The 12500-nt window shown below is 45.3% G+C and overlaps 1 protein-coding gene across 1 annotated transcript in view; it reads right to left on the bottom strand.

Moving 5' to 3' along the window:
* The window catches only part of LOC113825761 (roundabout homolog 2), a gene marked incomplete in the record, with an annotated part of 639900 nt that overhangs the window by 23374 nt on the left and 604026 nt on the right, over positions 1 to 12500 (bottom strand). The window contains 5 exon segments of the mRNA XM_070132976.1: positions 1647 to 1932; positions 2098 to 2318; positions 6394 to 6491; positions 9449 to 9617; positions 10106 to 10236. Of these exon segments, the coding sequence (XP_069989077.1) occupies positions 1647 to 1932; positions 2098 to 2318; positions 6394 to 6491; positions 9449 to 9617; positions 10106 to 10236 (905 nt within the window).

The raw sequence follows: 12500 nt of genomic DNA, 5'->3' as shown, positions 1-12500 counted from the left end.
GAAAGGGAGGTAGAGGGGAGAGGGAGGGAAGGATAGAGGGAGAGGGAGGGAAGGATAGAGGGAGAGGGAGGGAAGGATAGAGGGAGAGGGAGAAGGAGAGGGAGGGAGGGAGAACGAGAGAGGGAGAGAGAGAGAGAGAGAGAGAGAGAGGGAGAGAGAGGGAGAGAGAGAGAGAGAGAGAGAGAGAGAGAGAGAGAGAGAGAGGAGAGAGAGAGGAGAGAGAGAGAGAGAGAGAGAGAGAGAGAGAGAGAGAGAGAGAGAGAGAGAGAGAGAGAGAGAGAGAGAGAGAGAGAGAGAGAGAGAGAGAGAGAGAGAGAGAGAGAGAGAGAGGCTAAATAGATAGATAGATAGACAGATAGACGCAAACAGATATACAGACAGATAGATAAATATACAAATAGATAAACGGATGGCTTGCATATACATAGGTAAACATACATAATGCATTTACAAAGCGAGAGGTAGATAGATACACACACACACACACACACACACACACACACACACACACACACACACACACACACACACACACACACACACACACACACACACACACACACACACACACACACACACACACACACACACACACACACACACACACACACACACACACACACACACACACACACACACACACACACACAAGCACAGAGACAGAAATAGGTCGATACAATGACAGAATGACAGACAGATATTGCTACAAAAGCAGTGGGGTAAACTTTTCTCTCATAACCGTTCCAAACAGCCACAAAAACAGCGGCAATCGGCCTCGGTAATAGCGACCCGCGAACAGTTGTGAAATGCGGAAAAAATCATATAATTATATAAAAATATATACATTCTCTTTTACACACACGGACACAAAATCCTTCCCCTCCCCTCTCTCTCTCTCTTTCTCTTTCACATTATCTCTTTCTCTCTTTCTGTGTCTCACTTTCTCTCTCTCTCTCTCTCTCTCTCTCTCTCTCTCTCTCTCTCTCTCTCTCTCTCTCTCTCTCTCTCTCTCTCTCTCTCTATCTATCTATCTATCTATCTATCTATCTATCTATCTATCTATCTATCTATCTATCTATCTATCTATCTATCTATCTATCTCTCTCTCTCGCTCTCGCTCTTTCTCTCTCTCAGCTTTAACACCAGAGATCAAATGCTGTTAATCGATAGGTTGTTTTTTTCCAATGGAACAATAGCACTTTAGATGGATTCTCTCTGTCTGCACATTGGCCACGATCTCTTTTATATCAATAATTCAATTAAGGAACAATTGGACTGTCAAGTTTCAAATGCAAACTTTCGAAAATGAAATGAGTGAATAATGCATTAGATGAAATAGGATAAACAGCCAATGGCGATGATCTTCATCAGCTGTTCAGAAATTGGGAAATGGAGAGAGGATAAATGGAGACATAATCAATCGACGCTAATCAAAGTCATGAGGTAATGATGAATGAGATGAATGAAGCCATGAGGCAGCAATGGGTGTGATGAATGAAGTAGTGAATTCGGAGATGAAGGAAATTTTTGAGCTAGCCAGTGAACTAGAGTAATGAATGCGTCAACCCCTGGCCCCCTCCCCCTCCCCCCAGGCCCCCCTCCCCCCAGGCCCCCCTCCCCTCCCCCCAGCCCTGCCCCCGACTCACCGCTGATCTGCAGCGTCCCGGAGCCAAGCAGCGTGATCCTGGCGTCGTCCTCGGGCAGGAGGCGGCCGTCCTTGGTCCACGTGACCCTCGGCGTGGGGTCGCCCTCGGCCTGGCACACCATCAGCGCCACGGCCTCGGGTGTCACCGTCAGGTTCCTCGGCCGCACGGAGATGACGGGCGGCGGGTGCAGCGTGGGCGCGGGCACGTCCAGCAGCGCCCGCGCGACCAGCGACCCGGCGGCGGACACGGCGGCGCACGAGTACCAGCCCGACAGCTCGCGGGTCACCTGGGAGAGAAGCGGTGTCGTGATCAAGGTTTCGGAGAGGGAAGTCGACGCAATGTCAAGGAATTGGCGAAAGAAAAAGGGGTAGAAAGCCAACCAATCTAATGAGGAATTCAGAGCCCTCTTAAAAAAAATGACAATAACAACAAAGACCCTTCGATTCCCCACCTGGTTGATGATGAGCGTGCCCTCCGCGTTCACCCACACGTTCGGCTGGTCGTCGGGCTCTCCTGACGGCGTATCCTGGCGGGGCAGAAGGAGGTTGTGGTCATCCTGGCGGCTCCAGACGACCAGCGGAGAGGGACGACCCACGGCCAGGCATTCGAAGGCGGCGGACGACCCCACTGAGGCCTTCACGTCTTGCGGCCGAACGAGGAACTCCGGTGCGGCTGGAGGAAAAAAGGGAAAAGGAAAGGTTATTTCTAATGATCTCGGTTGTGATTTTTTTTTAAAGGTAATGGCTTAGTGGGTGTTTTTATTTCTATTTTCTTAAGTACTAATTTTGTTTCAGTTCGACTACGATATTTAAATACTATTTTAAGATGTCGTCTTGCTCTTTTCTTAAGGGGGATATTCCCATAACTTTAGTTATATTTTCTTATCTCTAAGTATGGCCTTTCTCCTACGAAAAAAAGCAAAGTTATTTTCATTGTTGCGGGACCTACCCTCTCCTTCTGAACGTAATTTGTCGGCACACACCTCTTTGTTAATCCCTTGTAAACAAAAGCATTCCTCTTCTCTACCACTGTGTTTGCCTCCCTCCTCCTCCTCCTCCTCCTCCTTCCTTCAGTCTTTTAAGAGTCGGGTTTTCCCTTTTTTTCTGAGCTAATGCGACTCGAGATTCCATTTTTTTTCTAACGTCGAGGCCACCTGCATTTACCCTTTGCCCTTCTCTCTCCCTGCTGCGCTGATACACATTCTAGCTGTCCATTTGTGCTGTGGCACTTTATGGACACTCGCGGCAATTTACTTATATTCCTGGATTGTTTGTTCTCCTTTTTCCTCCCTCACATTTCCCCTTTTCCCACCATCCTTTTGCTGCTATTGTCAAATTCTTCTCCTTCTCCCTCCCACTCATTCTTTTATTTTCTCATCCTTCTTCCTTGTCTTCTCACCCTTCATCCTCTTCCCCCTCCCCTTTCCTAATCTTCCCTTTCCCTGTTTCGTTTTTCTTTACCCCTCCTCTCCTTTCCCCTCTCCTAGTCACCCCTTTTCCCTTTCCATTTCCCTTCCCCTTCTCCTTCCTCCTCTAACCCACTCACCAATTCCCCCTCCTCCCCCTTCTTCCTTCCCCGTCCTCCCACTCCCCTGCTATCTCAAACCCTCCCCCACCCACTCCCTCCATCCTCTCCCCTCTCGTTTCTCCCCTCCCACTCGCCCATTCCCCCTCCTACTCACTCACTCCTTCCTTCCCCTCCCCCTCCCCCTTGCCCATCCTCCCTCCCCCCTTCCCCTTCCTCCCTCCTCCCTATCCCCTTTCCCATCCTTCCCCCTCCCTACCCCTACCCCTTCCCCATCCTCTCCCCCTCACCCAAGACTTTCCTCGGCGAAGCACAAGTTACCGACGCCCGCCCGCGGCTATTAAGGACAAATATGGCGACACAAAACGAAGTACTTCTGGCAAATTTACCCGCGTCTTCTCCCTCGACTTTTTGTGGCACCATTACGGGTTGGGGAAGCGCGTCGGCGACTCCGTTTTAAGGGGATGTGGGTTGAGGACGGGGGTTAGGAGGGGTTGGGGGGAAGGGGGTGGGGGGAGGACGGGGGTTGGGTGAGGGGGTGGGAGTGAGGGGTGGGAAGGGAGGAAGAGGGTTGGGTGGGTGGGAGCAAGGGGTTGGGTGGGAGCAAGGGGGTTGGGTGGGGTTTGGTAGTAGGGAGGGAAGTTTAGGGGTGAGGTAGAGGGGTTTTGGTGGTGGTGGGGATAGTGTTGGATGTGGGAAGAGGCGGCGGCGAAGTAAAGTGGTTCGGTGGTGGTGTGTTGGGGGTGGGGAGGGGGAGATGGGGATTGATACGAATGGCGGTGAGGCGTTGGGGGTGGGAGGTGATGATGTGTTTGAGTGTATACGTTTGAATATTTGGTGTTGATGTGGCTGGGTATCTGGATATGGGCGAGGGCTCCCGGGGTTGGTGGAGATAATGGTGAAGTGTTAGCGGTGGGGAGGGAAGGTTAGGGTCGCTGGAGATCGGTATGGGGAGGGGAGGGGTAGGTAGGGATGGGAAGGGGAGGGAAGTTTTTTCAGTGAGGATATCGAAGGAGAATAAGTGGGGGGATCTACAACTTTTAGCCTGTTTGTCTCTCCTGGTATAACCTTTTCTGCTACATCCCTGCGTGTCTGATAGGTTTCTGCTCTCACTCGACTATTTATACGCGAAAACACAGAACTTATTTTTTTTCTCTCTCTCTCCCTCTATCCATCTATCTATCTCTGCCCCCTCCCTCCCTCTCTCTCTCTCTCGCACTCTTACTCTCACTCTCCCCCTACCCTACTTCACACTCTAGTACCATCTCCCACGCCCAACTTCATTCTCTCTCAAAGCCGCACAAAATTTGTTTTTAACAGTTTTCTGCTTTTAACTCATTTTACGACTATCCCGTGCAGACGCTCAAATAATGCAGTTATCTACAAACAAGTCAATTAACTCGCTAACTTTTCGCTAACTTGCTAACTCAAGCGAAACATGGAACGCTCCTCTTGAACACAAAGTACACACACGCGCGTTCACTCATACTCTCTGCTTGCTCTACGTCACTCGGCTCCGTGAGAAGTATTTCATTTCATTAATTCGTTTTATCTCACCGTATTCCGGTTGCTTATCCGGCTATTGGGCTCATGTCGATTATCAGCATCTGATCTCTTGCATAAATAGAGAGAAACACGTTGAAATATCAATGATTTTTTTCAGATGCATTGCGTGTGATATCAAACCATATCCTGTTTTCGTATTATCAGCTCAACCGTTTCCTTCGCTTCGTGACATGAGATTCTTTATCATTCGTGTGCATGTAGTTGTAGTTTGCAATCTGCATTATTTTCAGTTGGACAATACTAGAGATTTAAAGTCCCATCACATACCCAATAAACTTTTTTTTGTCCTAATTTCTGGTTCTTTATTTTCCACTATGCCAACAGCCTCTTCAAAGTCTCCGACCTCACTTTTATACCTCACCTTCCCCATTACTCCTGCACTCATAAACCCTGTTAAGCATCTCCTCATCACACTCCCTCACGTTCTGCCTCACTGCGTCCCTCCCCTTCCGTCAAACATCTAATCCAATTGTTTCTCTCCTCCACTTCTTTTTCTTCTTTTTTCCCCCTCTCCTTCTTTCTTCTCGTTCTTGTTCTTGTTCTTCCTCTTCTTTCTCGTCCTGTTCCTCCTCCTCTCTTCTCCTTCTTCTTGCTTTTCCTCCTCCTCCTCGTCGTCGTCGTCGTCATCGTCCTCCTCCTCCTCCTCCTCCTCTTCTTCGTCTTCTTCTTCTTCTTCTTCTTCTTCTTCTTCTTCTTCTTCTTCTTCTTCTTCTTCTTCTTCTTCTTCTTCTTCGTCGTCCTCCTCCTCCTCCTCTTCTTCGTCTTCGTCTTCTTCTTCTTCTTCTTCTTCTTCTTCTTCTTCTTCTTCTTCTTCGTCGTCGTCGTCGTCGTCGTCGTCGTCGTCGTCGTCGTCGTCGTCGTCGTCGTCGTCCTCCTCCTCCACCTCCATCTCCTCCTACCCCTTCCCCTGCCACCTCCCTCTCCCCTCACTGCCACCAAATCGCTGAAACCTTGCCTTATCTGATTTCCCGATAATACATGATAACCGGCGCGAGGTTTCCAGTCTTGATTCCCGTACTTTGGTTTGCTTTGTGTCTTGCTTTGCTTTACTTTGGCTTGCCTTGGCTTTCTTTGAGGGTCCTTTTCATCGGAGAGAAAGCGGGGGAGTATCCTGGTATGAATGCGATAGCGTACTGTTTGTAGACTTCAGTGTATACATGGCCACACGTTCAGAAATACATGTGCACAGACTGCAATGAAACGTACATACGCACCTATCTATCTATCTGTCTATCTACCTATCTATCTGTGCCTTTCTACCTAGCTATCTGCTTGTATAGCTATCTATCTGCATAGACAATATAAGATGGTAAACAAAAGAGGAGAGGAATAAGCAGAAAAAGGGATAGATAGATAGATAGATAGATAGAACGCGCGAGAGAGAGAGAGAGAGAGAGAGAAAGAGAGAGAGAGAGAGAGAGAGAGAGAGAGAGAGAGAGAGAGAGAGAGAGAGAGAGAGAGAGAGAGAGAGAGAGAGAGAGAGAGAGAGAGAGAGAGAGAGAGAGAGAGAGAGAGAGAGAGAGAGAGAGAGAGAGAGAGAGAGAGGGAGAGAGAGAGAGAAAATATAAAGAAAACAAATAAGATAGAATAACAAAATACAAACGAACTCCCGAGATCGGAAACAAAAAGACAAAACGCAAAAAAACGACAAACTTACTATAGACAGTGAGCGTGGCGTTCGCTCTCGCCGTTCCCACCACGTTCACGGCCTCGCAGACGTAGGTGTCCTCGTCGCCGGGGGTCACGCGGCCGATCCTGCGGGGGGAGAGGGGGGGGAGGGGCGTTAGATGAAGGGCAATGTCGGTGGGCATGCGCATTACCGGACACACACACACACACACACACACACACACACACACACACACACACACACACACACACACACACACACACACACACACACACACACACACACACACACACACACACACACACACACACAGTCACACACCGCCACACACACACACTAGACAGACAGACAGACAGAAACACAGACAGACACAGATAGCTATAACAAGTAAGTCAACTCACTCCAAGTTTCCCAGAGACCTTTTGACGAACGAGCTAAAAAAAAAAAACTTGGCCCCCCCCCCCTGCAAGCGCCCTGTGGAGTCATTTCAACGAGCAAAGCTGAACGACGGAAATAAACGAAGAGAAACGGGTACAAACTTTGTTCATTGTAAAGTAAACTGAGTAAGTACTGTCACGGAAATACCTGAATTAAAGAGCGATGTAGCGTTCCCTGTCATACTTTCTGCGTCCACGTTAATGGGATATAAGTAAAAACAAAACACATAAATAAATACATAAGGACAAAGAGCAAAAACTATTCGAGGAGAGTGACGTCACATTCCAACAACGACAATCCTGAATAAAGAAAAAAAAGACAAACTCGACATTTGAAAAGACTCATTTCTATTCTTTCAAAAAAAAGTAAAAATAAAACGAACTATTATTTCTCTCGCATGACGGTAGCGAAGACAAGCACGTGACTGCAAGCGATAAAAGGGCGCCGTGGAATGAGTTCTGACATTAATCTGAAATCACAGGCTGTCAAGTGAGGCGTCGCGGGGTCGTAAAAGAGCTCACCCCCACCCCCCCACCCCCCAAAAAAATAAGACCCCCCAAAAAATAGAAGAGAGAGAAAAATGCCAGAAAGTAATTATTCTCATTAAAATAATTCCAGGCTGCCATCTTTACGTCGGCGTTGCATCAACTCAATATGGATATTAAGAGTAAATGACTCACTTAAATAACGAAGAAACTGGGTGTCGAGAGAAGGAGAGAGGGGGGGAGGAAGGGAGGAAAGAAAGAAGGAAAGAAGGGAAAAAGGGGGAGAGAGAGGGAGAGGAGAGGAGAGAGGAGAGGAGAGAGAGAGGAGAGGAGAGGAGAGAGAGAAGAGAGAGAGGAGAGGAGAGGAGAGAGGAGAGAGAGAGAGAGAGAGAGAGAGAGAGAGAGAGAGAGAGAGAGAGAGAGAGAGAGAGAGAGAGAGAGAGAGAGAGAGAGAGAGAGAGAGAGAGAGAGAGAGAGAGAGAGAGAGAGAGAGAGAGAGAGAGAGAGAGAGAGAGAGAGAGAGAGAGAGAGAGAGAGAGAGAGAGAGAGAGAGAGAGAGAGAGAGAGAGAGAGAGAGAGAGAGAGAGAGAGAGAGAGAGAGAGAGAGAGAGAGAGAGAGAGAGAGAGAGAGAGAGAGAGAGAGGGAGGGAGGGAGAGAGAGAGAGAGAGAGAGAGAGAGAGAGAGAGAGAGAGAGAGAGAGAGAGAGAGAGAGAGAGAGAGAGAGAGAAGAGAGAGAGAGAGAGAGAGAGAGAGAGAGAGAGAGAGAGAGAGAGAGAGAGAGAGAGAGAGAGAGAGAGAGAAATAGAAACAGATAAAGAGAAAAAAAGACAGACATACAGGAACACAGACAGACAGACAGCGAAATCCGATATCTAGAAAACCACCAAAATGACGAAGTGTTTCACCCTAAACAGTGAATCCTCAGCTTTCCGGTAATATGCCAGTGATATGACAACTGTACGACCACGGCATAGCAGCCTGACACTTCATACCGTGCTGCTGGCATTAATTGGCACGCCAGGAGGCAAGGGCAGTGAGCAAACAGCATTATTAAATGACTGGAATATTGTTAGTAGGCTCGATGTGACACGGTTTGGGCCATCTGAGGGAGGAAGGCACGGCGGGAGGTAAGGCTTATCGTTGCTATTGTCATCTTTATCATTGTTGTTATTGTTGTGATTATTGTTATGTTATTATTACTATTATTATTATAATAATTATTATTATCATGATCTTTATCATTATTATCATTATCTTTATCATTATTATCATCATTGGCATTATCATAATTATTTTTATCATTATTATCATCTACATTATTATTATCATTGGCATTATTAAAATTATCTTTATCATTATTATCATTACTTTTATCATTATTATCATTACTTTTATCATTATTATCATTACTTTTATCATTATTATCATTACTTTTATCATTATTATCATTACTTTTATCATTATTATCATTACTTTTATCATTATTATCATTACTTTTATCATTATTAGCATTACTTTTATCATTATTATCATTACTTTTATCATTACTATTACCATTATTATACATATCAAAATTTGTATTTTCATCATCACCACTGTTAACATTATCAATGCTCTACTTTCATCCTCACCATCAGTAGTATCATTATCATCATCATCTCTATCATCTTCATTATAAATAGTAGTAGCAGTTGTCATAAGTAGTAATAGTATTTAAAGACCTTAAGAACAAAATTACCCAATATCTAAAAAAAAAACTGGACGAAATGTTGGCAATAATAACCATCTGTCTCAGAAACTCACACAAACACAGTCACAAAACACAAAATCAAACAAACAGTCAATCAAATACGAACGCCAATATCAACACACACCCCTTAAAAAAATCGTAATCACAAAACCTAAAAATCGTAATCCTAAATCCTAAAAATCTCATTCACAAATCCTAAAAACCATAATCACAAAACCAAAATGTCATAATCATAAAATCTAAAAATCGTAAATCAAAAATCTTAAAAATCTTAATCTTAAAAAGCCTTAAAAAATTGAAATCACAAAATCTAAAAACTTATTATCATATAACCTAAAAATCTCAATAACAACCCCCCCAAAAAATCGTAAACAAAACCCCCAAAACAAAACCTAAGAGAACGCAAACCTGAGCGTATGATCGTCGAGGATTTCGGTCCGGTCTTCGGGCAGCGGGCCCCTCAGTCGCCGCCAAGACACCTGAGGGGGAGGGTCGCCGCTCACCTGGCACTCGAACTCCACTTTGCGGTCCGTCAGAGTCACCGTGTCCTTGGGTCCGCGGAGGAAGTTGGGCTTGACTGAAAGGAAGGAGGGGAATGAGAGCGGGAATTCATAGGAAGAATGAGTACTGATAGGTTTTTTTTTTAATGGCGGAGAGCAGGTAATATATATTCATGGTAATTCCAACGAGTCTTGGGATGAGAGAAGTGGAAAAATAATCTCGGGGATTTGCAATACTCGAAAATAGAAAAAAAAATTCACGTACTACAAAAAAATGTATAAACATATATCAATATATCTACATCTACATTTATCTATACATACGCACACAAATATATATATCTACATCATATCAAATACAACCCACCCACCATCACGCCACACATTCCCACCAACCCCCCTCCCCCCTCACCCACCCAACCACCCACGCCCCACCCCATCCAACTCAACCCCCGCACCCTTCCCTGCTGACACCCCCCCCCCCTCACCCACCAAACCACCCACACCCCATCCAACTCAACCCCCGCACCCTTCCCAACCCCCCCCTCTCCCCGGGCGTACTCACTGTGCACGTAGAGGTTGACGGGCACGGTGGTCTTCGAGCCCGCCAAGTTCCAGGCCTCGCACGTGTACTGGCCGCCGTCGCTCTGGTCTACGTGCTTCACCATCAGGGAGCCCTCGTCCACCAGCTCGTGCCTGGAGTGGAAGAGAAACGGTCTTTAAAGAAGGTGGGTATGGTGAAGGAGGGGGGGAAGGGGAGGGGAGGGGTGGGGATGGGGATGAGGTGGAGGGAGGGGAGGGGAGGGGTGGAGGAAAGGGAGGGGATGGGGTGGAGGAGAAACGGTCTTTAAAGAAGGTGGGTATGGTAAAGGAGGTGCAGAAGGGGAGGGAAAGGGAGGGGTGGAAGAAGGGGAGGGGAGGGAGGGGTGGAGGAAGGGGAGGGGTGAGGGACATTATAATTATCATCATAATCATTATTACCATTATCATAATCATTATCATTACTATTCTTATTATCATTATTGCTATTGTCCTCATTATAATTATGACTATGATTATCACCATCATCATCATTATTATCATTATTATCATTATAAACATCAATATTATTATCAACATCATTATCATCGTCATCTTTATTACCATTATCATTATCACTATCATTAGCAGCATCTTCCTCATAATAATTACTAAAATTCTTCTTCATTATTATCAAAATGATTTTCATTATCATAACCAATATCATTATTATCATCATTATCAATGTCATTATTACTATTATCATTGTTATTATGGTAAGCATTATATTATCATTTTCATTATCATCATTATAATAACAATTTATAAGTAGTAGTAATAGAAGTAGTGGTAGCAGTACTATTACTGCTATTATTGATAATGATATTGATAATAATGATGTTAATAATAATAATGATTATAAAAAAATAATAATGATACTAATATTAACTAATATCAATATTACAATAACACAATAATAATAATAATAATAAAGATAATAATAATAATGATAATAATAATAATAACAATGATGATAGTAAGAATAATAATACTGCTAATAATAATAATGAAAAGGAAAGCTATCATCATCATTATGAGAATAATGATAACAATAACAATAACCATAACGATAAGAAGAATCATAACAATAACAATAATATCAACAATCATTGTGATTCGTAAGAAACGTTCTCAGAAACAACGTCCTCAGTGTCAGTCGAAAACCAGTAAAATATATATGCAATTTAGGAAGAAAAAATGTATATGTAATGATGCTTCCAGGAAAGGCTCTCAGCATGAATAACAGAAAATGAATAACATCACTCCGTCTCGCTTGCAATCACGGCCTGAATAATGGATGGAGCAATTCCCTCAAGAAACAACAGTTAATTCGTAATGTAAAAAAGATGCAGATATAAAGATAATGTGAATGGTGATACTGTTAATGGAGCTAAAGGTATGTCATACACAAATGAAGTAGGAAGTGAGAAATAGGAATAGAAATAACACCCGTTACACACACGCAGATGCACACAGACACAGACACAGACACAGACACACACACACACACACACACACACACACACACACACACACACACACACACACACACAATACACACATCAGAGACAGAGAGAGAGAGAGAGAGAGAGAGAGAGAGAGAGAGAGAGAGAGAGAGAGAGAGAGAGAGAGAGAGAGAGAAAGAGAAAGAGAAAGAGAAAGAGAAAGAGAAAGAAAGAGAAAGAAAGAGAGACAGAGAAAGAGACAGAGAGAACACGCCTGCGCACGCCAACGCACTCTCATCCAAACCCCTCCCCTTCCCCCTCCCCCTCCCCCTTAACCCCTCCCCACCTTCGCCTACCCCTTCCCCGGTCTCACAAAGAAGCAAATGGCGCCCACTCTCCTGCATTGTGAAGCCCTGAGACGTTCTTGGCGTGTTATGACGAAAGCTCGTTATTCCCGAAACGTTGTTATACAATGGGGGATATAAATGCTTGATTGGGGGGGGGGGGAAGGGTTAGAGAAGGGGGGGGTGAGGAGGAAGGGTGAGGGGGGGGGGACTGGGGAGGAGAGAAGGAGAAAGGAGAAGGAAAGGTTAGAGAACGGGGGAGGGGGGGGTGAGGAGGAAGAGTGAAGGGATTTGGGGAAGAGGAAGAAGGATGGGGAGAAGAGGGAGACGGAAGGATTGGGGATAGGAAGAAAGAGGGAGAGGGAGGTTTCGGGATTAGGGGGAGGGAAGAGAAGGAGGATTCAGACAGAGTAAGGAGAAAAGAGAGAAGAGAAAGAGTAGAAAAGTTGGGAGAGAAAGAGATGGAAAAGCGAGAGGGAGGCGGGGAGAGGGTATAGTTAAGGACGGCGGAGGAAAAGAGGGAACGGAAAAGAGAGAGATATCGGAAAGGGGGGGTAGGGGAGATACAGGGGGATGGAGAGGGTTGAAAGAG

This window comes from Penaeus vannamei, chromosome 18, assembly GCF_042767895.1.
Source record: "Penaeus vannamei isolate JL-2024 chromosome 18, ASM4276789v1, whole genome shotgun sequence".
In the NCBI taxonomy this organism is placed as follows: domain Eukaryota; kingdom Metazoa; phylum Arthropoda; class Malacostraca; order Decapoda; family Penaeidae; genus Penaeus; species Penaeus vannamei.
This window is presented reverse-complemented; position numbering and strand designations above follow the sequence as displayed.